The 24,753-nt window shown below is 45.9% G+C and overlaps 1 protein-coding gene across 1 annotated transcript in view; it reads left to right on the top strand.

Moving 5' to 3' along the window:
* Positions 1 to 220: 220 nt before the first annotated feature.
* Positions 221 to 24,753, top strand: part of Trio (trio Rho guanine nucleotide exchange factor) — a 289,251-nt gene continuing 264,718 nt past the window's right edge. Inside the window, exon 1 of the mRNA XM_051151014.1 lies at positions 221 to 377. Within this exon, the coding sequence (XP_051006971.1) occupies positions 221 to 377 (157 nt within the window). The remainder of the gene's footprint in view (positions 378 to 24,753) is intronic.

Genomic DNA, 24,753 nt, shown 5'->3' with positions numbered 1-24,753 from the left:
GCGCCCGCCCCGCGCCAGGCTCGCGGCTCCCGGGCGGTGTCCTCGTCTATGTGGGCGCGCTCCTCGGGCCGAGCCGCCGCCGCCCGCCGCCCCGGGGCTGTGCGTCCGCGTGCCGGGCGCGGGCAGCTGGGTGCTCGGCGCCGCCAGGCCAGGCGCGGGCTGCTGGGTGCGCGGAGCTAGGGGCGCGGGGCCCGAGGCGGGCGCGTCCGCCGCCGAAGCCATGAGCGGCAGCAGCGGCGGTGCCACCGCCCCGGCCGCGTCCTCCGGCCCCGCAGTGGCGGCCAGCGCGGCGGGCTCCGGCTGCGGGGGCGGCGCCGGCGAGGGCGCCGAGGAGGCCGCCAAGGACCTGGCCGACATCGCGGCCTTCTTCCGATCCGGTGAGTACTGCGGTCGCCTCGCGGTCTCGGCTGGCCCGGCGCGCCCAGATCCCCGGCCCGGAGCAACCCTGCGCGCTCTCGTCCCTGTCGCCGCATCGGGGCTCGGCGATCCACGCCGGCGTGTCAGGTTGCCCACGGCGCCCCTGTGCTGCGGATCAAACCGGGTTCCTTCACTCGCTTTCCCGGCACTCGCCCCCCGGACACCCCTCGGTCTCCAGCTGCAGCGGCCACGGCCCCGCGGATTGGGGCGCCGGCTCTTTGTCTCTCGCTGGAGGGCCGAGGAGGCGGCGGCCGGGACGGCGTGGGCGGAGGCCGGCGTCTCGGAGGACGAGCTCACCGGGACCCGGGACAGCGGGCTCTGCCCTGTGATGGCTTTTGGGCCGCTGGTAGCTGGACCCCCAACCCCATTATAAGCGAGTGTCCTGACTCGGGGCTCTAGCCTGTCATCTCGCCTTGGCATACGGTTCTGTGAAACCGGGCAGCCATCGCACCTCAGCCTAGGGACCGAGGACGGTGGCCGAGCTGAGGCGGCGGTCGGGTCGAGCCATTGTCTCTGAGGGAGGCCGGAGCACAACATCTGGGACGGTGGTGGCCTTGGGGACAGGCGTAGGGCCGGGGCTTGTGGGCATTGCGTGGGTGGCGTGGACCTGGAGGCAGTGCCGGGCGGCTCGGGGTCCGCTCTGGCCAGCCGGAGGTGGCTAGCTCCGAGCCGGGCAGGCGGGCGGGGCGCGGGTGTGCGGCGCAGGGGGCGTGACGGGGCGTCCGGGGGACCCCGGTGACGGCGCCTCCTCCAAGCCCGGCCCGGCCCAGATCCCGCGCGAGCCGGGCTCGCGTCCGCGCATCCCGCGTCCCCGCGTGCAGTCCGGTCGGCTTGCGCGTCCGGGAAGCGGCAGAGGGCCGCGTCAGCCTCCGGGGGCCAGCAGCACGGAGAGCAGCCCCTGGCGGCCCAGGCTCTGGAGTGAGGATGCAGACTCCGCGCTGGAGAGCCGGAGAGGGCGGCCCAGGTCAGGTCCCGGAGGGGCGGGAGGGCCAGGGCGGGCGCGAGGAGGCTGTTCGCCCGCCTCCGGGAGGACGGCTGGGTGAGCCTTGGGGTCTGGTGAGCGGCCTGCACCGGGGTGACCTCCGAAGCTCAGGTTCAGCTCCCAAATTGGGAGAGATCAAGACGCCAATCCAGGTCATTGGGAACTAGCAATTGAAGCGACCGGCCCTGGGCGAGGCAGAAGTTAGCAAGGCCGTTAGATACCTGGTATAGTTCTGTCTTCTTGATCTTTGTCTGGCAGAGTTATTTTTGATTCGTCTTAACCGATTGGGTATGATTAGAAGTGACACATTCCGTCTCTGCGGTGTCTACTTGGGTTTAATATACTCTCCTGTACTCCAGCTCCTGTAAACACCGACTCCTTCGAGCGAAAGCTTTAACAGTTTTTAAATTTTTTATTTTTTTATTTTTTGGCTTGTGACTGGCTGGGTAGAATGGAACTGAGCTATACTTCCTCGGTGCCCAGAAGCTATCATTCTTTATTTTTCTATCACCTGTCACAGAATAATAGATTTTGTGCAAAATTCAGCTTCCTCCTGTTAGCAAGGTTCTTGTGCCGTAGAGATTTTTTTTTTTTTTTTTTTTTTTTTTTTGATGCTGTTGAGACTAGACTTTCTTACACCTTAATGCACAGTTGAGGAATGGCTTGTTTCCAGGATTTCTTAAAGACCTGCTGGTCTTGATTGCCTGTCTTCGCTCTGTTTCCTGTTCTTATCTTCTCCCAGTCCTGGGTTTCTTATTCATTTTTAGAGATCCTGTCCAGGTAATGTCACCAACTGCTTTATTCCTTTATTTCACCTTCCAATGTGACTTGACAAACTTCTTTTTTAGTAAATTGACTCATGGTCAGGAGCCAGGGCAGAGTTTCAGTTGGCCTTAGGAGAATGGTCCCATCCCAGGGGGTAGTGTGCACCCCTTTTTAGAAGTTATTTCTCTGTATTGAGCAGCTCTGAATCCCTGTCCCAGATCTTAGTGGTTGGCATATAGGCCAATGATGTGAGTACAGGATGCACAGGGGCTGGTGAGTTTGAAGGATGGGTACCGTGGTTTTAAGGGTGGCCTTGGCTGGGGACCTCATGGAACGGAGTTCAGGTAGGAGGACCTCCAGGAAAGATTTGATTAAATGTGAATGAGGAGACCACGTTGTCAAATCCACCTGTACCGTCTTTAAGATTTACAAGCGGGGAAGGTATGTTCCCACTGACTGGGAGGCCACGTCAGGGTGTGAATAGTCTCTAGGGTGTCTGAGCTTGGCCCCGAGGTTGCCAGTGTCAGTGTTGCAGGAGGCAAAGGCTTTCTGTTGCTTCCCTTTACCTTCCCACTCTGCAGCTGTAGTGGCTTGATCCCCCTTTAATGGTTTATTCCTTCTTGCTTCTTTGTGACACTTTTAGTTTTGTAGCCATAGACCGAAACTGGTACCAGTGGTTAGATGAAAGAAGAAAAGATACCAGCTTAACAGAACTTTTAAACAGAGTGGCTCAAAAATAGAATGAGCTACTGTGTCACACCCTCCTCTCCCCCACTTCAGTAGAGGTGTTTAAGCAGAGATGCTGCCACCTGCCATGATTTGAAGGTGGGTGCTGGGGACCGGATGTGTGTCCTAGGGTGGAGGAGACAGCCTGTGAGGACTGTTTCCCTTTCTTGTGTACTTTGTAGTTCCTTCAGAGCTGTTAGTACATATACTTTGGTTTTTTTTTCTTCTTTGAATTCTAGGGCAGTGGTCACTCAGCATCCATCCCACTCAAGGTCTCACCCCCTGTGTTATTTCATTCCCCACTAAACACTTTATTATTAAAGAAAATTCCCTATTCATTTTGGTAATCCTGACCAGCCATTCTTAGGCTTGGTGTATGGTGACAGGCCAATTGGTGCTAAAATGGGTTGAGTAGGCAGCTAGCCGGTTTTTGTTGTGTGTGTATGTATGTGTGGTTTTTTTGTTTGTTTGTTTGTTTGCATGTCAGTGGAATTTAAGCTTCACCTTTCTTTGTTCGGAGTGGAACACTGAAAAAGATAAAGAAAATTTCAAAACCAAAACAAAGAGGTACTGCAGAATAGAGCTAGGCCAGCTTCTGTCTTTCGCAGACGGGGAGCCAGGCTTACAGGACAGCTCTGTGACTTTTTCCCCAGATTGGAACTGAGTAGGTACGAGGTCAGGCCTGAGAAGCCTGATAGGACTCTGCTGCTTTTTCCCGGATGCCTGTCATGGCCAGGATGCGGCTTACACCAGTTCTCAACACCCCTGGGACCACTCACTTTTATTGCCAATCTATTTTGGGTCCCTGTCCTTGTGGCAATAAATCATTCTTTCAGAGCTCTGTATTTAACCTTGCAAGAGTGTGTGTAAGGGGGGGGGGCACTTACATAAATGCATTATTTTTAACCTGCCTGGCATGCTTCGGTTGGTCGGTTGGCGTTAAGTGAATGTGTGTAGAGAACAAAGGTTTGTGGTTATTCGGAAGCCATCACACTGGGTGTCTTTCTTATTCTGGATGCTTCTCTGCAGCCCCCCTTCTTTCCCTAGGACTCCATGAGGAGAACTGAGGGTATCACTTTGTGAGTGAGCAGCTGCGTGCTTTTGGTGTTTTGAAATGATGGTCTTCTTATGGACCGTGAGGGAAATTTTCTTTATATTTATTCCCTTAGTGCCATTTAAGCGGCAGGCTCCAGCCTTGTGTTCTGAAGCTTGGAAGCTGTGGTCATCTAAGTACTAAGACAGAGACTGCGTTCTGAAGTGGGTCCCTGGTACTCTCCATATGTTGAAAAGGAAAGATGGAAAAAGTGTGACGGGCTAGTGAGTGTTGCTCTCTCCTTTTTAGGTGGCTTAGCCACTAAGCTGTTTCAGAGGAAAGTAAGGAAAAAACACAAATGAAAACAACAACAACAACAACAACAAAAAACCCACCCAGAAATGACCTTTCAGAAATGACACAGGGCAGTAAACTCATCACTGACAACTGCTCTCCATTGAGACATTGTAAACTCACTTATTGATGTGGTATATTTTATTTTTTTTTTTCCCCGTTTACAATTTAACTGTCTAGATACAAGTGAAGATTTAGATGAAGCTATTTTAATGGTTTAAACTTTTCACCAAGATTTTTAAATGAAGTTGGTGGTGATATTCAAAGTGAAATGTGGCTTAATTATGATTTTTAAAGGTATGATTAAAAAAGAAAATTAAAGCTGGACATGGTGACACATGCCTTTAACTCCAGCACTCTGGAGGCAGAGGCAGGTGGATCTTTGTGAGTTTGAGGCAAGCTTGGTCTACAAAGAAGTTCCAGGAAAGCCTGGGCTACACAAAGAAACCCTGTCTTGAGAAAGCAAGCAACCCCCACCCTGCCCCGAAACCACACACACACAGAACCCAAATAAAAACAGGATAGTTAAAAAAAAAAAAAACCCCAAACTTTTAAGATGTTATGATGAATTTGGAATTTGTTCCAAATGATAGTAATGTTTGAAGTTATCAACTTTAAATAAACTATTCCTGATATTTATTCTGTTTACCTACTTTATTCCTGTACCACAGAAATAAAATGTTATCTTGTACTTTTGGCAGAATTCCAGAGAAAAGACAAATTCTTAATCAATGGCCACACTTACTTAGAAAAATCTCTTATGTTGATAAGAGGGAGCTGTGTTATGTCATAAAAAGCAGAAATGGCGACCTTCCTCATCCTTCCTCCGTCCTACAGTGGAGCAGTCTTTGTTACTGTAAGTGCATTATCATAACATTACCACAGGGAGACAGGTCCTGTGTGGACAGTGAAGAAGAAAGCGTTTGAGTAGCAAGTACGTGTCCCCCCCCCCCACCCCCCCGCATTCGAATGGAGTGTTTTTTGCTTGGAGTCCTTTGCCTCATTCCTGCCTCTCTTCTCCTTTGCCCCATCCTTGGAGAACTGACAGGTGATTGAATGATCTGCCTGAGGACAGGTGTTCATTGTATCTTCTCACTCTTGGGTTAATCTGATGGGACACATAGGTCAGGAGGGGCCCTCAGCTGGAGCAAGGCCATGTGTTGTCCCTAGAGTGCTCGCCTGTCTTGGCAGGGTTCTCTGTGGAGCTGGTCACCTGAACGGGAGCACAGGAATGAATACAGTGGTGTGGAACTTGGCAGTGACCCCTGGGAGCTGCCCCTTTTACTCTTTGTCTCATTCAAGGATGGTCCTTGCCTGTGTCTCTTGCTTTAAAAACAAAACAAAACAAAACAAAAAACAAAAAACAGCCTAAGACTGTGGTGTGTAGCTGTCTTCTCTGCCTTCTGTCTGAGTTTTCCTGATTCCTGGTGTTAGATTCTCCTTCCGAACAGAATTGTTGTCTTAACCAACACTCCACCAAGCCCCACTAAACCCCGTTTTTACTTCAGCTCCTTGCCAGCTTAAAGAGACCAGTATTCTTTAAAAAAAAAAAAAAAAACTATTTGCCTTTATTTTATGTGTATTGGTGTTTCACCTGTGTGTATGTCTATGTGAGACTGTCACATCTTGGAGCTACAGACAGTTGTGAGCTATCATGTGGGTGCTGGGATTTGAACTCAGGGCTTCTGGAAGAACAGTCAGTGCTCCTAACCGCGGAGCCATCTCTCCATCCCGAGACCAGTATTTCTAATAGGCACCCCCATGGTTGGTTGTGATGTTATTAGGGGTCACGTGTCTTCTTTATAGGAAACCTTGCTCTTAGCATTTATGGTTAGTGTGTATTTGTTCAGTTTGAATTCTTAGTCAGTAGTAGAAACATTAAATTTCCGTGATAATTGTGTTTTGATTTAAATTTCCTCTATCTATTCCCTACCCATGTAAGGAAGCTCCTTAAGGTCCAAATAAGGAGCCACCTGCTTTCTTGGGAAAGTTGATGTGCATGTGACAGAGTGAGGAGCTGGTGAGAGATGTTTATTTGGGGTGCAGTGAGCCTAGGTGCAACAAGAGGATGGTCTTTTGAAGAGTCTCTGTCCTGCGACTTTGCCCCCTGTGGAGTGTTTAGTCTGATGGCACATGTGTTCTGTCTTGAGGCCAAAGATCTTTTGTTGAGAAGTGTATTTGACTTTTAGGTCACTAGCCACATGTCTGTGATTCTCTTGGGAGAGGATTGCAGAGTCACCTACGGACAAGTGCAGTGTGTTAAATACATCACCCTGTTGGGTTTTTTTCTCAGGAAACAAAAGTCCACTCCTGGGTTTCCAAGAGAAGGGTGGCTTGAGGAATCCATCTGGTGTGTAAGCGCTTAAAGCACATGTCACTTATATTTCAGTACTGACAGTTTACCGTTCCTGCTGCTTTTTAAGTTTTCCCTCTTTGGTGATTTTTGCTGCTGTTCAGACAGAACAGAGAGAATCATAGCGCATGCAGCACAGTCTGCAGTGCCTCGGTACTCCTGGCAGTGAAGAGGGCTTTCTAGGGATGAGCGGCAGTTTTGGAGACAGGCTGGTCTTGTCTTATCGTCTAGTTCATCCCCTTTGGAGCCATCTATTTCACATTCTAATAAGAACTGAGTGAATGGTTAATGTGTTCATATCTCCCAATGGAAGACCTGCAACAGTGAACTACAAAAACAGGTCACATGTAAAGAATAACCTTTGCTCGTTTACATGAGAGTTTTTGGTCTTACTATTTTCTTTGTTGGTTTTCATTTTTTTTTTTTTTTTGTTCCACTTCTTACATTGACTTCATCATACCTTTCAATTCTCTCTCTCTCCCTCTCCCAAAAGTATACCTATTATTCTGAACCTACCACAGAAGAGCCACTTAAACACCAGCCATGTCCTCCAGGAAAAGCTGACAGTCTGTTGGCATTCTTTCTTGCACTGGCCATTTAATGCTGCATCGTCCTATGTACGATGTCTCATGTACATTTTAAAACTCAGATCTTCTTCTGTTCAGCATGTGGTGCAGTTCTGGGTTACAGATGGGGCTGTCAGCTTCTTCTGAGGGTAAATGACCTGCCCCAGTTCCCTCTTACAAAGCCACCTGTTCTCCTGATTTTCCTCAGAGAGGGAGAGAGTAAAATGACCTCACTCTACACAGCATCCTGCAGAGTCTGGATTGTCATTTGAGAATGTAATACATAGATTCTTGGGTGTTGATGGTCAAAGCTATAATTTACCAGTGTAGAATCAAATAAAAGTGGAGCAAAAAGGTTCAAGGATAACAAGCATTTCCTCTGTGTTGGTTTGGGCTCTATAATTTAGTTTCTCTCTCTATTTTTTTTTTTTTTTAAAACCTAATTACATCAGATGCTCCTTTACACAGATAACACAAGCAGCCCCAGATTTCCAGGTGAAGTGTTCTTTTATCTGACTCCCATCTGCTTCGGACTGGGGGAAGTCTTGCTGGAGGCATTGCTCCTGTGTCTTTGGCTGTCTGGACTGGATGGAAGTACTACGAGATGTCTGTGGCGACAAATGCAGTGTTGGCAGGATGGGCAAGGCAGAGTCACTTAGCCAGGGAGGGAACTCCTTAGGGCCATCTCTGTGTCCTCGAGTCCTAGGGCTTCCTTTCCAACTTAGCCAAAGAACAAGTTGGGGATGGGGAGAAGAGAGGGCCAGGGAGCTCCTTTTTGAAGGGGCGGTTTTCCTAAGTGGCTGTGGGCATCCTGGTTTGCCTGTGTAAACCCATTTTGTTTTCCCCACTCCTTCCTTTGCTGTTTTTCATGCTGTGTTTAAGTAGGCTATGTTGAGCTCTAGTGGTAGGGAGGAAGGGCATTTCTCCGTCCGCTTTGGTGAGACAGTTCTTAGGCATTTGTTTTGGGCTCTTCTGTTTATGCACTACGGTTTCATCAGCCTCAGTTCATCTGGTTGCCTCCTAGTTTATAGGGTTTTCAAGCCCCCCCCCCCCTTAACTCCTAGTCTTTGACAATGTTGAAAATTAAAAGAGCAGAATTGGGTAGGTGTTTAGTGTGAAATTATGGGTTACTTTTGACCCATTATTACAGTAACTCTTTTATTTTAAAGTAACCAAGGTCATACAAAGGGCAGGTCCACATCCGATTAACTGAATTGTAGCTTCACTGTTGCCTTTGCCCGTTCAGGGTGTTTAGTTGGCTGTGCCTTCTTTGTTAAATACATTGTTACATTTACTGGAAGGTGAAGAAACTATTTTGAGGAGTCAGAACTAACATTGTGCAATGCAGAAGGCTAGCTCTGCTCTCCTACTTGTTACCATTGCACTGCTTGCCCTCTCTGGCTCTCTTTGTGTTTAGATACATTGTTTCAGTTTTCATTGGGAACCAGTTGAGTAAGTGGTAGATGTTGAGGACACCCATTGACTGTAAATCAGCAGTTCTCAACCTGTGGGTCTCCACTCCCGGGGTGTGCCCCCCCCATCAGATATCCTGTATATCAGATATTCACATTATGATTCATAACAGTAGCAATATTAGTTATGAAGTAGCAACAAAATAATTTGATGGTTGGGCTCACCATAATATGAAGGACTGTATTAAAGCGTCCCAGCATTAGGAAAGTTGCTCTAAATGGTTCCGTACATGTTTCTAAGAGCAAGAAGATGCCCTGATGTAATGATGAAGATTGGGAAACTATTGTTACTTCTTTTTGTGGGGTTGGGGGGGGGACAAGGTCTCCTTAAGTAACTAAGTAGGCCTTGAATTTGTGATGTTGCTTTGGCCTCCCTGGTGCGGGAGTTACAGGCCTGTAGAACTGCCCTTTGTGAGTACAGTACCGTCATATACGTCTACCAACTTAATACAAGTCTATCTGTTGACAAAATGTACTCTTAACAATTAAGAAGTAAAATGGGACTTTCGAGACAACCAGTGGATGGAATCATGACATGGAGACCTTTTATATTTATTATGAGCTTATGGCACCATAGCTGGGCAGATTCTGCCACATAGCCTGTTAACCCATCCGTCTTAGTCTCTAGTTTCATCTACTTCCTCCATGTCTGGCAGGGAACTACCCTGCCTGAGATTCCTTCCCAGAGTCCCTGTCTTTGCTGGAAGTCCTGCCTTCCTCTCTTCCCTCAGCTGTTAGAAGGAAGTGCATGTTAACAAAACACTGAGGCAGGTAATACTTAACAGTGTCAAAGTTCAGTCTGTTCTCAGCTTTCTGCTGGTGCAGAATCAGCATCTGAATATACAAGGGCAACCTTGACACAGTGCACAAGAACCTCACTCCAACGCAGACGAAAATGATGGTCCATGGTCATTTTAGGATCACGTATGGCAGTGTTTATAGCTCTTTGGATGCCATTAATAACATCTCCTTGGTGTGTCTCTTCTGTTACTTTGATGCAATTGAATATTTGTACTGATGACCAGCTGTCACTTTGAGATGTATGATTCCTCATTAGCTTCAGGCCATGGAGTTTTTGTCAGGAGGGCTTTCCATAACAACACATCGAGGAGCAATCCTCCTGTATCCAGCTTCCCCGGTACATCTATCTGCCCCACTGCCAGCCAGCTGCCCCACTGTATTCAGCTTCTCCCTGTATCCAGCTGCCTCACTGCCAGCCAGCTGCCCCACTGTATTCAGCTTCTCCCTGTATCCAGCTGCCTCACTGCCAGCCAGCTGCCCCACTGTATTCAGCTTCTCCCAGTATCCAGCTGCCTCACTGCCAACCAGCTGCCCCACTGCATCTAGCTGTCCCAATGTGGTAGTGTTACTTTCATCACTTGGTTCAGGTGGTGACACCAGGTCTCTTTCCCTTTGTAATTACTTAGCATTTTGTGGGGGGAAGATAATGTGAGGCTGTGCAAAACCCTTTTTCTTTCCCCCTTTCCATTTGTCTGAATTACTTATTACCTGATGGTTTGCCAAATAGTGTTTTTCCTAATGTTATTATTCTTAGTTGCTGTTTTTGTTTGTTTTGTTTTTTTCCTACCATAAGGAAGAGGTTTTCCTTCTGCTCAGTTTACCTGTGCTGGTAAGTCAGGCCTCATGAACTGTTCTCTGCATTGTTAGTTGCAGCCTTGCTGTCATTATCGACAATTTCAGCACCAGCTTCAGGCTGCCTCCTTTATCTTTTGTGACCCATCTCTATCATTTTATCTTATTTTTAGCACTTTCTCACTTTGTGGTACAATAAATAGTTCAAGGATCATCTTCTTTTTCCCTTGCTCCAGCCCAGGGATCAGCCATTACTGATGCATTTTTAGCAGAATGAGCACTAAGTGTGCTCACTGCCTGTAGAGCCTCTCAGTGGACTGAGCTCGTGATTGTGTGCATAAACACTGCATAACCAAACACACACTTAACATAATCACACAGTTGCATTCATACTCAGGTGTTTTCCTTCACCTAATGCATGGTAGAAAACCTATGTGTTCCATGCACTCAGGCCTCCCCCACTCACAGGGTCCTGGTGGTCTTGCTGGTCCCATGTTTGTGATTCCTTTTTCATAGTGAAGTGTCCGGCTTCCCTTCTCTCACACGCAGAAGCAATTTCAGAATACTTACCTCTACCAAGGTGTATACAAATGTCCATCTTAAAGTTGAAAGTGTCTGTCAGCGGTCCTGGTCAGCGTTCATTCTACCCAGAATCTTGTCAGATAGTCATCCAAAGTAGCATCCCCGATGATGCTGGACCTCACTGGCCATGTGCTTTCCCAAGCTGCTACGGCACAAAGTTGGAAATAAGGAGTTGCCAGGAAGGAAAGAGAGATCAGTTTCAAATAGATAACGGTTTAGTAACATGGCACCTTTTTTGAGGAAAAGTTTATTGTCTTCATCTTGTCATACATTAATTGCCAGAGAGAAGAGCTAAGAAGGAAGGTGTTACATCAGTAAGAATGCCCCATATTTGACCACGTCCTCTGGATGGGGAGGCCTGGTGGCACTCAGAGGAAGGATACCCTATAAGCATATACAGGGGGAGGAAGTCCCCCTCAGTCACAGTCATAGGAGAGGGGAGTAAGGGGAAAATGGGAGGGAGGGAGGAATGGGAGGATACAAGGGATGGGATAACTATTGAGATGTAATGTGAATAAATTAATAAAATATATTAAAAAAAAGAATTCCCGGTGAGGTATCTGTGTAGGAGCTGGAGCAGGAGTGGCTGTGAGCTACACGAGGCTGACTGGGCCCGTCTTGTCTCAGGACTCCAGCGCACCCTGTTGCCGCTGGAAGCCTAAAGGCATGGCTTGAAGAAGCGTTGCTGGCTCCCTTCCCCTGACTTTCCTCAGAGATCAGCTGTGGTCAGTGTAAAGCAGTGGTTGATACTCCTGGTTTTTATTGTGGGATTTCTGGGAAAGGTGAGTGTATATGCGTGCATGTGCACACATATCCACCCAGTTCTAGAAATCATAAAACAGTGCGTGAGATTTTTGTGCTACTGGCACAATATTTGCTCTTCTGGTATTGTCTACTCATTTATTTATTATTATTTTTGTGTTACATCACATTGTGGAATTTTGGTCCCTGATTTGGGGAGATAGACTTAATTTCATGTATTGTGTTCTGCACTTTCTATAAATATTCTCATTCTTGTTAAATTGTATTCTGGGAAATTTGGCCTCTGTACCCCGTCAAGTCCTTCATATGACTAAGACATTTTGTCAACAAAGGACGGTGGTTTCTTAACACTTTCAGAGAGAAATTTTGATATTTAGTAAAATTGGAGAGAAGAAAGTCTTGGCCGAGGGTGGCATGATTGCTAATGGGCCAGGCATTCTGGGAAGGGATTTTGGAGGATGAAAAAGTATTTTGGAATTAGAGAATGGACATTGTTTCACAGCAGTGCGAATACATGAAAGGCACTGACTTGAACTCTTCAAATGGAGTGCCTTTTATAATACAGTGAAAGGAAAGGACATGGATGGTAGACTCTCAGATGGCTTCAGTCTTGGGGTACTTTCTGCAATCCCCTTCGAGGAAGGTAGTGATAATCCAGATGTTTGCAGGAGGCTGGAGCTCAGAGGTTTCTTTTCACAGTCCTTTGGTACAGAGCTGTTTACTGAGTAAACAGAATTAGGGAAGGTGGGCAGAGTCCTGGGGAAAGCACCATTTTCCTGGTGATGGCTTCCTCTTGGACATTTCTACTTACCCCCTTCTGGTGACTAAGAAGGCAAGAAGCACACTATTGGATGGGCTGTCATGGAGCTGATCTAACCTTTGGTCGCAGTGTGGTGGCATGTTTAGTTTAGTCCCCCCCCCCCCCCCTTTCTTCGCAAGACAGAGATTCTTACTCTGTAGACCAGGAACTCAGTCTGTAAAACCAGGCTGGCCTCGAACTCAGAGATTTGCCTGTTTGTGCTTCCCAAGTGCTGGCATTAAAGGCGCACTGCCTGGCTCATAGTTAGAGTTTTTGTGGACCTTGGATTACTTTTTAGCAAGTTTCAAATGAAACAGATTGAATTTCCTTTCTACTTATGGTCTCAGACCCAGGGAGTTGCTTTTTCGGGTAGGGAACACCATAGGTGAGTACAGTGAAACTGGTCCTAGTTTAGTTTCCCACAAAATTCTGGGGGAAGTTGACAGAAACAGCTTTCTGCTCTACTTCCTCCTGATGAGAGCGATGTTAGCATGAAATATCACAGCTAGCTCTTTCCCCTAATGTAGCTTGTGTACTGCACATTGCTTAGATTCCAAAACACACACACACACACACACACACACACACACGTGCGCGCGCACACACACATGCACACACTTACTTAGTGGCAAGACTTTTTTTTTAAAGATTTATTTATTTATTATGTATAAGTGTTCTGCCTGCATGTGCACCTGCAGGACAGAAGAGGGCATTAGGTCACATTATAGATGGTTGGGAGCCACCATGTGGTTGCTGGGAATTGAACCCAGGACCTTTAGAAGAAGGTGCTTTTAACCTCTGAGCAATCTCTCCAGGCAACTAGTGGCAAGACTTTATATCATACTTGCTATATAGTTCAGCTGACACTCCATACAGTGCATTTAAAACATTTTTTATGGAAATTTTTTTACATATACATTTATATTATTACACATATATACAATAAGCTACCTACAGCAACAAGAACCACAAAACAATCAAGAATTTTATATATATATATATAACATTCATAGTGTTTTGGCTATTTGTATTTGGCAACCTTGAAGAAAACATCTTTCCTATCTTGGTGAGTCTAAAAGTCTGAATGTAAATCAATATCTATCATATCCCATCATTATCAGCTTAAAACATCTAAAAGCATTTTAACCCCTAAACAGCTAAGCTTGATTGTAAAACTAAACTATATGGTCTTCAACCCCATCACCTCCCTGGAAAGCACACATCTCAGAAGGAAGACAACATTTTGTGAGACTTTGACATTGCTTTTGGCCATAGTTCCTGAAAGAAGTGAACCTTCAAGACTTTTGTTCTTTGCAGCGCTCTGAAATTTTCTCTTCTGGTCTGTACATCATCAGATGCACATGAAGGAGGTGGGGGAGGGGGGCGTCCATTGTGCAGAGTGCCTGCAAAGGGACCAGAGGGCAGGAAGCAGAGCCTTTTAGCACAGTGCCTCCTGTTGGGCAGTCATCTTATTGGGATGTGAGCTCTGTCATCCTTGTTTCTTAGTTCCAGATGCCTAGCTTAGCATTAGTTAGCACTTGAAGTGGTTTTCATCTTCAAAGGACTTTATGGGCATTATTTAATATACACGACACTGTAATGTGTGAGCTGTTTATCCTTTGAGTAGCGTCAGTATGCCGGGTGCCATACAGCTGGAGAACACAAAAATAATGTTCTGTCTAGTGGGAGTTTACAGTCCAAAGAGGCAAGATGATTAGGCAGGTTCTCTTTTGGCCTCCTTTTAAAACGTGCTGGGGAATAATGTCATAGGGGAGGGGAATAATGGGAAAATGGGAGGGGGTGAGGGAGGAATGGGAGGATACAAGGGATGGGATAAACATCGAGATGTAACAAGAATAAATAATTAAAAAAATAAAAAAATAAAAATAAAAAAAAAATGGAAACTGCTAAAAAAAAAAAAAAGTTAAAATTAAAGAGACGACGAGTGAGCACAGGCTATGTGATTGAAATTGCCCTCAAGGTGAAAATGAATTTTGGGATGCTCTTAAAAAGACATAGTGCATGAGGTCTCATTTCTCACACATTGACCCGTAGATGTGATGTCTTCCTCTGCTCCAGGCCACGGTGGCAGGGCAGACCAGGCAGAATCAGTCTGGGTTCCCATGCCTTGCTCATCCCCAATGCCTGTTTTAGGGTGTTGCATTACAGTGGGGATCACGTGAGGGCGAGTGGGCTTCTGAGCTACAGACCTGGTCTGATTGCGCCCCAGGCTCTGCAGAGCCAGGCTCAAGGGAGCCGTGAACCTGTTGCTCATCACTGTGTTCTGCTCTGTGTCCAGTACTTTTTAGATTGGCTGGTCGTCCTGTTTGAGGTTTGCTTTCCCCACCTGAGCGCTGTTGCCTTTGGGAAGCTTCACTGTCTTGTCTGTCCTCTGCTTGCTCCCTGCCGTCCGTTGGTCTTGCCATGGTGTCTGTGTACAGCTCACTTTTGCTCTGCTTCATCTGGGTTGTTCTTTCACTTGTGAGTATGAGCTGCTGGGCCCTCTAATCTCACTGTAGCTCCTAGGAGACAACTGCTACTTTATACCCACATTTCCTTAAATTGGACCAGCACAGTCACCTGGATTTTATTCCTAAGCCTCAGGATCTGATATAGCAGTTCTAGGATAGTGCCCTGGAATCTGTATTTTGAAAAACAAACAAACAAACACCTCAAGGTTAATGCACATGTAGATAGGTCCTGTAAAGCTTGGCTTAGATTGCTGTGGATCCTGGGAATATATGCATCCAGCTATGTTATAATAAAAAAACACCCGAGGCCAGGACTTACCAGGAAAGTGTGTTTATTTATCTCACAGTTTTGGAGGCTGAAAGCCCCAGCCTCAGGGCTTAGACTCTGGAAAGGGCCCCTGACCCAGATACGCGACAAGAGCACCTGCAGACCTTTGGAAGTCCCACTGCAGGACGGGAAGGTGGAGTGGTTCAGGGTTCAGCCTCACTCTGAACAGCTACTTCTCTCACATAGAACTAACCCACGGTCTCAGGAGAACCGCCCGAATCCCTACTGAGGGCAGAGCTGCCAGCAAACTGGGGACTTCACACCAGGCTCCGCCTCTTAAAAATCTATCGCTCCCCAATGTGACTTCTCTGAGGACCAAGGCTCTAGCTGGTGTATATCCTCTAGGGACAAGACATGTCAGCACTCAGGCAGGGATCACAGCCAGGATTGAGTGAGGTGTGGTAAGTATAATTTGTAGAGCCTTTCCAGTAGCGCACCTGGTGCAAATGAAGAGGGGGTATGACCATCATTGAGGTACACATGCTTTGTGAAGGAGAAGACACAGCTGAGCCTCCACACTAAGGAAGAGACAGGGTTGCCATAGAGACGCTGCACCGTACTGAAGGAGATTGGAGCGCTCACACCGTAAATTATCGGAACAGATGGCTTGTCATCTACGTTCTCCCAGCCCATATTCTTTATACTGATACTCCGAGCACTACAGATGCCAGCTCTTTGTTCTTTTCCTGTGGAGATGACAGAGTTCACACCGAGTGAGATCCGAAATGGGTGGTATATGCCACAGACATGGTTACAGGTGGTGGGGATGGAGGGTGGGAAGCCTTTGCGGCATCTTGGAGTAGCCTCTTGAACTCTGCGCGTAGAGCACACATATAATTTGTCTTATTTTCAGCCCCCCCGCCTAGTAAGTTTCACACTGTCTCTTAGTATTATTTTTGTGATTTTGAAGAATTAAACCCAGGATCTTGTGCAAGCATCCCACAGCCGAGCTATATTCGCAGATCCTTCGCTTCTTATTTTGATAGCACCAATCAGGCATGGAGGTACAATACACAGACACACAGACACACAGACACAGACATATACACATCAAATATACATGTGTATAAATATGTGGTGTGTGTGTGTGTGTGTGTGTGTGTGTGTGTGTGTGTAGTTTTCTTTTCAAGGCAAGGTATCTGTGTAGGTTTGCTTAATGCCTTGAAACCATTCGCTGTCTCAGTCTTCCAGGTGCTGCGATTCTAGAGAGCAGCGCCAGCACCTGGTTAGTCAGGGGTCATTTTTCTCCTGGTTTGATAGAAGCTGAGATTTGGTGTGAGAGGTCTGTTGATAAAAGCATACTGTAGGACCACTTTGGGTTTAGGCAATGCATTTACTTCCATGTGCTTTCATATATGGACAGCCAAGTAAAGGGTATTTTTTTGTGAGGCGGTCTCTGAGGTTTTTACCTTTTCTATGCTGTCCTGGGGTGTTGTGCACCTCTTGAAGATTGTAGCTCTTCTTAAGGAAGAACAGTGGTCTTTCTGTGGGAGGCTGGCATTCCATGAAGCCTGTTGCTTCTTGTTTTCACCATGACTACAGAGAGCAGAAAGGTGCTGAAAACACGCCACACTAAAGAAATGATAATTCCTTCTGTTAATGCCACTGAAAAACACCTTCTGTTGGAAGCATTGGTTATTAATACAGTTGTAGATTCTTACATGCTGACAGCACTTAAGAAGCCTTAGCAGGCTTTCCCGTGTTCATTTTCATGGGTTTTACTATGTGTCATATGTCAACAGTTATTTGCAATAGGAATGATCAAGAACATTTCCCAGGCTCCTCAAACCTTCCTGCACTGCCTATGCAGGACTGTGGGTCTTTTTGTTTGTTTGTTTTTGTTTTTGACTCTGGGTCTTGTGGATCGTTCCTCTACCCACAGCAGGACCCTTCTTCGCTTCTCTGTGCTGTTGCTCTGCTTGTTGGCTTCACATCTTCTCAGCAGAGACCCACGGGCCAGTTAGCTTGCTTGTGTTGGAAACATTGCCTCATTCAGGTGACTCTAAAGCCAATAAAGGAAAGATTGTTTCAAAGCATCATCAAAATGCCTCTGGGTTGAGAGGATGTAGTTCATTCTGTCCTGGATTAGCAAGCACGTAGGAAGCCCTAGCCCGCCGTCCGTCGTCGTCGTCAGCAGCAGCAGCAGCAGCAGCACCTCCTCCTCCTCCTCCTCCTCCTCCTCCTCCTCCTCCACCACCACCACCACCACCACCACCACTTTCACCTCAACATCCACCGGCATCGCCACCACTGCCTCAGTTGCCACCTCCACCTCCACTGGCTCCACCACCACCGCCAAAACTGATCTAGAAAACAGTCTTAACAGATAGGCTCGTCCATTAGAGTGAGGGAAGTGTGGGAGTGAGCTACGGTTTCTTGGGTGGACATGCCAGTCTCAGTGAGTTAGAAGGAAGTTGTCAGATGTTTAGATGTCTGACTTGAGAGGCTGTTTGTTTTTGTAAGTTTGTGGCTTTGCTGTGTCTTGCTTTCCTCAGTCAAACAGTGGCCTCTCAGGAACAAGATCACAGTTGCCTTTGCTTGGCCTCTTGCCTCACTATTGGTGACAGGACCCTTCCCCCTCCGTCGTTTGCTTGTCAGCTAGTTACTCTACAGGAGCTTTCACATTGTGCGCTTAAGTGAAACTCAGCTTTTCACATACAGGCCCCGTACCAATTTACATGTGAGTGACTTAAAAAAATACCAGCAGCGTGTAGGCATACTGAAGCCAGGTGGTGGTCTGCGCATGTGCAGTGGTGACGACCCATGGTTTCCAGTAAACAAAGGACTGTCTGAAGAAAAGTGGGTGAAACAAAGTGGTCTCCACTGCCTTATACCGCCCTCATTAGGTTAACCTCCCTGTAGCCGTATTTCCATTTTATTTTTCCAGTTGTCCATCCACCGTTCATTCTTAGGCTCAGTGTTTCTCCTACTTTTCAAAGGGACTTTGACTTTTCCTTATTCAGGAGAGTGAATAGCCCATAGGTCACTCTGCTGCCTCAGCCCTTCAGAAATAGCCTCCTCTGCCCAGAACTAAGTTTTTTTCCAAGAGGCCTGGACCCCCATAAAACAGTTGTCAGAAACCCCTCCTTGAGAGCTGTGCTGACTTCCTGGTGGTGTGGTCCTTAGGCCCATGTGGGCTTTCTGGCCTCCAGCGGTAGCCAGGCAACAGAGAACAGAGTGCTGGGGGCTGCTGCTTGCGCCCACTCCTCCTTGCCTGCTGAAATGCTGCTCTTCCCAGGGTGCTGTCTTTATTTTCTCACAGTGCTTCCTGTCTCCTGTGCTTTTTTTCTCCCCCGAGTTGTGATGTAGCCGTGGAATAATTTTACGCTTGTGGTCACCACAGTCTGAGGGGCTGTATTAAAGGATCACAGCATTAGGAAGGTTGAGAACCACTGCAGTAGAGAATCTGATAGATTCTGTTTCAGCCCCTAACCACAGTCACAAACTGGGAGGACAGTTGTGTCTCGGAGGTGCCCCGTTTTCCCTCTACCCAAGAGTCTGCCCCACTCTCTTTTCCCTCCTCTTCTCTCTCTCTCTCTGCTTTTGTGCCCTGTCACCTGGCAGTCATCTGACTCTCTGTTTGAACTTTCCATTTTAACTAGTTTTAGATATACTTTAAAGTTTACATTTACGGTGATCCTGGTAAACTTGGCTTAGCAAATGAACCCGATGGTCACTATTATTATTATTATTATAATTTTTTATTATTATTTTTAAATAATTTAGTTCCTTCTGTTAAACTGGATTATTTTTTGAAAATGATTTTTGGCTCACCTCTGTCCTTGCACACATAATTTCTACTTGATATTTCATTTCCAAGCTAATTTATTTATTGTCATTGAGCTAGACTCCTCTCTGTGCCCCTAGTGTTTGGGGGACCCAGTTGGTGCTTCTCATGCCTGCTGAAAGAACAAGCAAGGAATGCTGTAGCCCCAGTCTCAGGGGCCAGTTCCCTTCCTGTCTTGGAGTCAGGTGTTCAGTGGTAACTATTGAGTCAGCCGACTTGGGCAGAAGTCCCAGACATTTTATGGTACAATGTCCTCACTAATAAAAAGTTCTGTGGGAGCGGGTGGGGGAGAGAGGAGAGAGGAGAGGGGGGAGAGAGAAAAGAGAGTGAGGTGGGGGAGAATATGTTCTTGCAGATGAGGAGGTCAAGGGAGGCAGCGGGAGGGAAGGGCACTGGAAGAAAGCCCTCCTGTTTGATTGGCAGGTGCACTGTGGACCCGATTCCTTTGATTCCTTTGCTGATTGCTTACCGGGTGGGGCTGTCACAGTAAAGAGTGTGAAGAAGCCTCCATCGCCATGTTCCCTTTCAGACTTGAGATCTTGTTGCCCGTGGATGCTTTTCAAGGTCTGTGTGTCTTGGTGACCACATAGTGGACAGGCAACTTTAGGGGAACAGTAGCACCGGGGAGACTTCCTGAGCTCTTTGGGAATATTTTTGTGGGAGTGTGTTCACAGTTCAGGCAAAGATGTTCCAGGCTATTCTCTGTCTTCTCCTTCTTTGTACTTGAGTTTCATTTCTGAGGCTTTGCCCCACTCCTCCTATCTCCCTTGAGGCTTCATTTATGTCAGCCTGAGAGCGGCCACAGGGCCCGTTACAGTGATGCACGGAGATCTGAGGCCAACCCAGTTTTTTCATAACTAGGCCATGTTGTTTCTACTAAGTAGGATCTTAAGGACTCCTTAAAGGAAAGAAAAAAAAAAAAAAAAAACCAACATTTTAAGGGATGGTTGGCATGTCCTTTCATCTTGATTATGCATGGGGCTTGTCAGGAACATGGTGGTTTCTGAAATGCCTGGGTGAGTTGGTACAGCTTTGGGATTACCATGGGCTCCTATATCTACCCCACTAAGCCAAATCAGGAGGCCTGGAAGGAGTGCCTGGTCCCTGGATGCTGGTGACTTTGAACCTGTGCAGCAAGGGCCTTTTCCATCAGTACTGTGTGCCGTGGGCCTCTCTCTCCCCGAACAATGAACTCTTGCTTTTCTTGGTGAATGAAAAACAGCTTACGTCTTTCAAGTCTTCCTGACTGAGCCTTTCTCTGTAATCCTAATCATCTGGTTCTAGTGTATTCAAGCCCTGGGGAATCAGGACAGGAAGAAAATACAGTAGGATTTGTCAGACAGTTCCCTAAAGGATGGGGGTGGGGCGCGAGAGTTGCTGGAATAATCCATGGAAAAGTTTTAGAATTCTGGTATTTGTAAAGCTGCAAGGGACCCTGACTAGCTGTGGAGACAGCTGTGCTCAAAGGTGCAAGCATTCATAACTCAGAGGAACAAAATGCTTTATCTCTGATTCAAGGGCTGGGTCCTCAGGTGTCATTGATTCATAACTGAACTTTACCTATGGTTTATAGAGCAGAATGCAAGAAATACACTTCCAGAAAAGGGTAAATAGTCTCCAAGTCACGGCTTCGCACTGAGGTGAGTCCCTGAGAGGCTTTCAACATGGATGTCTTTTAATTAAATAATAATAATAATGATAATAATAATAATAATGACATTATTATTATTATTATCATTATTATTATTATTATTATTATTATTATTATCATCTATTTGTTTTTCTTTTTTGAGCCATGATCTTTTTATGTAGCCCTGGCTGTCCTAGAATTCACTGTGTGGTACATGATGGTCTCATTCTCAACAATCTGCCTGCCTTTCCCATCTTTAGTGCTGGGATTAAAGGTGTGCACCAAAGGTGTGCACCACCACACCCCACACATCTTTTGAAAGTAGGACATTCTTCAGTGGATCTGGGTATTTTTAAAAATGTATTTTGTTTTTAATTGTGTGTGTGTGTGTGTGTGCGCGCGCGCGCGCTCGCGTGCGCATGCAGAAGCCAGAGGCGTCCAGAAGAGGGTGTTAGTCCCCCAACTGGTGTTATTAATGCTGTGAGTGGCCTAACGTGGGTGCTGGGAACTGAGCTTGGGACCTCTGCAATAGTGTGCTCTCAGCTGCTGAGCTATCTCTCCCATCCAGGTCCGAGTATTTGTTACACAATATTAGGTATATAACTTAGTAAAGAACTACTCCTTTTTCATTATGGTTGATTTCAGGAGTGCTGCGTAGATATGCCAGCCGCCTTTGTATTCTTGGGGTAATTGCTTTCTAGTGTGGATGTGTGTGTGCACCCTGCTGTTCATCTCACCCTTTCAGTTGGTGTGTGCCGTGGTTTTGCTGCGTTTGCAGCTTGAAATGCTTAATTCATGTCACTGCCTGAGTACTGATCTTTGCTCCAGGGATAATGTACTGAAATACAGACGTGTTGTTGGAAGTGTCACTAAGAAAGCCAAGTCTGCCTGGAAGTCCTGCTAGGGCATGCATGCTTTGTCCATAGGTGGGGGAGGAGCCGCTTGAGAGGGAGCTCTCCACAACTTTCCAGCCTCAGCTGATGGCCAGTTCCAAAGGCTGTATGTGTCCCCAGAGATCTCCTCAGAGCCTAACGTTGTCACCACCACTTCTGTTTGAGTTTTGCTTTTTAGTTTGTCATTTGAGATGAGAAAAACTCCTAAAACTATCTGGTCCATACACTGTATAAGAATAAATGTTCTAGCAGATTTTTCACAGTTCAAGAGTTGTATTTTTTTTTTTTTTAAAGATTTATTTATTATGTATACAATTTTTTGCCTGCATATACAACTGTATGCCAGAAGAGGACGCCAGATCTAATTGTAGATGGTTGTGAGCCACCATGTGGCTGCTGGGAGTTGAACTCAGGACCTTTGAAAAAGCAGGCAGTGCTCTTAACCTCTGAGCCATCTCTCCAGCCCACTAGTTGTATTTTTAAGAGGTCTTTCCTTCTCAATGGGTGTAGCTGAGTCTCTTCCCATTGGGTCCTTATTTCGTTAACAAATGTGTTTGAAAGGTAGGGAACCTGGGTTGTGGTGTGAGTTTGCCACTCAGCGTTAGAGAACAAGTTTCCTTGTTTTATAAGTTCTTATACATTGGTTTCTCCTGTGGGTAATTATCAAGCCTTTGACATTCTTTTTATTACCCTGGAGTGTTTGCCTTATTCTCATAAAACACATGGTGGAATGCAGTGTAACTGGTCTGCTGTAATTCCAAGCAGTAGTGGTAAGGTAAATGTTTCCAAGTGTAATTGTAAATTTTTTTTTTTATTGGTTTTATCCTGAATTTATTTGTTTATTTATTTTAAAGAAGACCGACCACCCACCAGTAGGTTCAGGTCTACCTTTGCAAATATGAAAGTCATGGCATTTTAGAACCAGCTTGGGGCTAGAGAGATGGCTCAGTAGTTAAGAGCACTGCCTGCTCTTCCAGAGGTCCTGAGTTCAATTCCCAGCAACCACATGGTGGCTCACAGCCATCTATACTGTGATCTGGTGTCCTCTTCTAGCCTGCAGATGTACATAAAGGCAGAGCACTGTATACATAATAATGAATAAACAAATCTTTTAAAGAACTAGCTTGAAAATATCTGTACATTGGTAATATTTAGATAGTACAGTCATGCTGAAACAAAGTAGGTTTTGGTAATTAAAGCATTTAAAGAAGGGTTTATCATTCAATGCTAAAGGCGGACAGTGTTCACAAAGCAGAAAGCTGTCTCGAGAATTAGGGCTTAGGTGATGTAATAGGAAACAGACAAAGCTCCTGAGAGCAGAGCAGAGGCAGGTGGGCATGGGGCAGGGGAGCATGGGACAGGGGAGCATGGAGCAGGGGGCACGGCCTACTTCTTAGGTACTTAGGAAATGATCCGTGGAGCTCATCCATAGTCTAGGGGTGAATATTCCATATGTCAGACAGACAAATGGACTTTCTGTCTTTGTAATATGTCCTGGAAGGCTTTTTGCTTTGTTTTGTTTCATATTAGACATGGAAAAGTTGAGACCACCAATTCTTTGTGATGTTTTAATATAAATAATATTCAGCTTCTTTTTCTCTTTTGCAGGAGAGAAAGCACAATAGTGTGAGTAAGTAGTGATGAGAAATTTTTGGTTTTGTTTGCAGTTAGTTTTTCATCTTTAACTTTGCACCATTATTCTTGATTTAATTAGTAATTAAACCGTCTTAGATAGTCACTCATTTAAGGCATTTAGTGAGCATGGATTGTATGTCAAATAGTCAATAAAACCAAGACATCTAGTAAAGTTGATTTGTGGCCCTTGAAATGAAATATCATATTTTATGTTTGTGTATGTAGGTAGAAATCTACGCTTTTAAACTTTTATATATTTTAATGTATATGAGTGTTTTGCTTACATGTATGTCTCAGTATCATATGCATGCCTGGTGCCTGTGGAGGCCAGAACAGAACATCCAATTTCCTGGATAGTTTGGAGCTGTTGTGTGGGTGCTGGGAACCAAACTTGGGTCCTCTAGAGGAGTAGTCAGTGCTCTTAAACACTGAGCCACCTCTCCAGCTCCCAGAAAATGTTCTATCACCGTCTTCAACTAACCACATTAAAATATTAAAATGATATGTAGGTACAGGCCATTAACAAGGTAACAAAATGTCAGTGGTAGGTGATACTGTTGAACAAGACACGGTGGGGCTGTTGAAACTTGGCTGTCAGCATCCAGTTCTTAAATGGTATCCAGTGTTTGCCTAGACTCAAGATGTCATGAAGTCATTGGGGGAAAGGATTGGAAAGTCTGAGAAAGCTACAGTATTGGTGATACTAAGAATATTCTGAAGGCACAACAACAACACCAGGGTTACCCAGGGGCGGGGGGAAAAACCCTAACGCATTTCATTGTTACTGCTTCAATGTTATAACCATTAAGAACCAGGTTGTTTATATTTATCAAAAATTATATACATGGCAAATTAGTGTACTGTTGTAAAAAAAAAAAACAAAAAAATTTTTTTTTTTTTTTTATAAAAGCTTTCTGAACAGTAAATTACAAGAAAAACCTGGTGGTGCTGCGTCGTTGGTGACCCAAGAAGTCTCTGCTTTTGGGGAAAACGTTACAGGACTATAGTATTTGAAAGACTCTAAAAGTGCACACTTTGAGTAAGGCTAGCTACATGGGCTGCCAACTCCAAACTGTGGGACCGGGATAGCTTACTGGGGTGGCGCAGCTGGGATGATGGATGGATGCAGGCCTGCTGCTGTAACATGCGTTTTTAGTGGGCTACCTACCAAGTGTTTGTTTCAAACAGGGCTAGTTTAAAGGGCTACTTAGCTGAAGTTCCTGGGTTTTGTAGCTGCTACTGCTTGGGTAGTTTTTGGACTTGAGCTTCTCTGATTAAAAGATTAGGAAACAGGAGGGAGTAAGAAGGGGAAAACAAAATGACCATAATTAGGGTTTGTGTAAATGTATAGCCAAATAGCATTCAAACATTGTTTAAAAGGTTAAGACGTGGGGAATGAAGTCCACTCAGAAGTAGCAATACCTGGACAAAAATAGCATCTTGATTTAAACTGAGCTAAATTACAAAGTCACTGAATTCACTGTCACAGGCAGTGACAGGAACCCCGTTGTCTTGGACACAAAGGCTCCTGTCTTATGGGTGACAGTCACCCTCAAGTGGCAGTCAGGGTCTGCCAGCATGCAGAATGAAGCCCTTTCTATTGCA

The sequence above is a fragment of the Acomys russatus genome, chromosome 9 (genome assembly GCF_903995435.1).
Source record: "Acomys russatus chromosome 9, mAcoRus1.1, whole genome shotgun sequence".
Lineage (NCBI taxonomy): Eukaryota > Metazoa > Chordata > Mammalia > Rodentia > Muridae > Acomys > Acomys russatus.
This window is presented reverse-complemented; position numbering and strand designations above follow the sequence as displayed.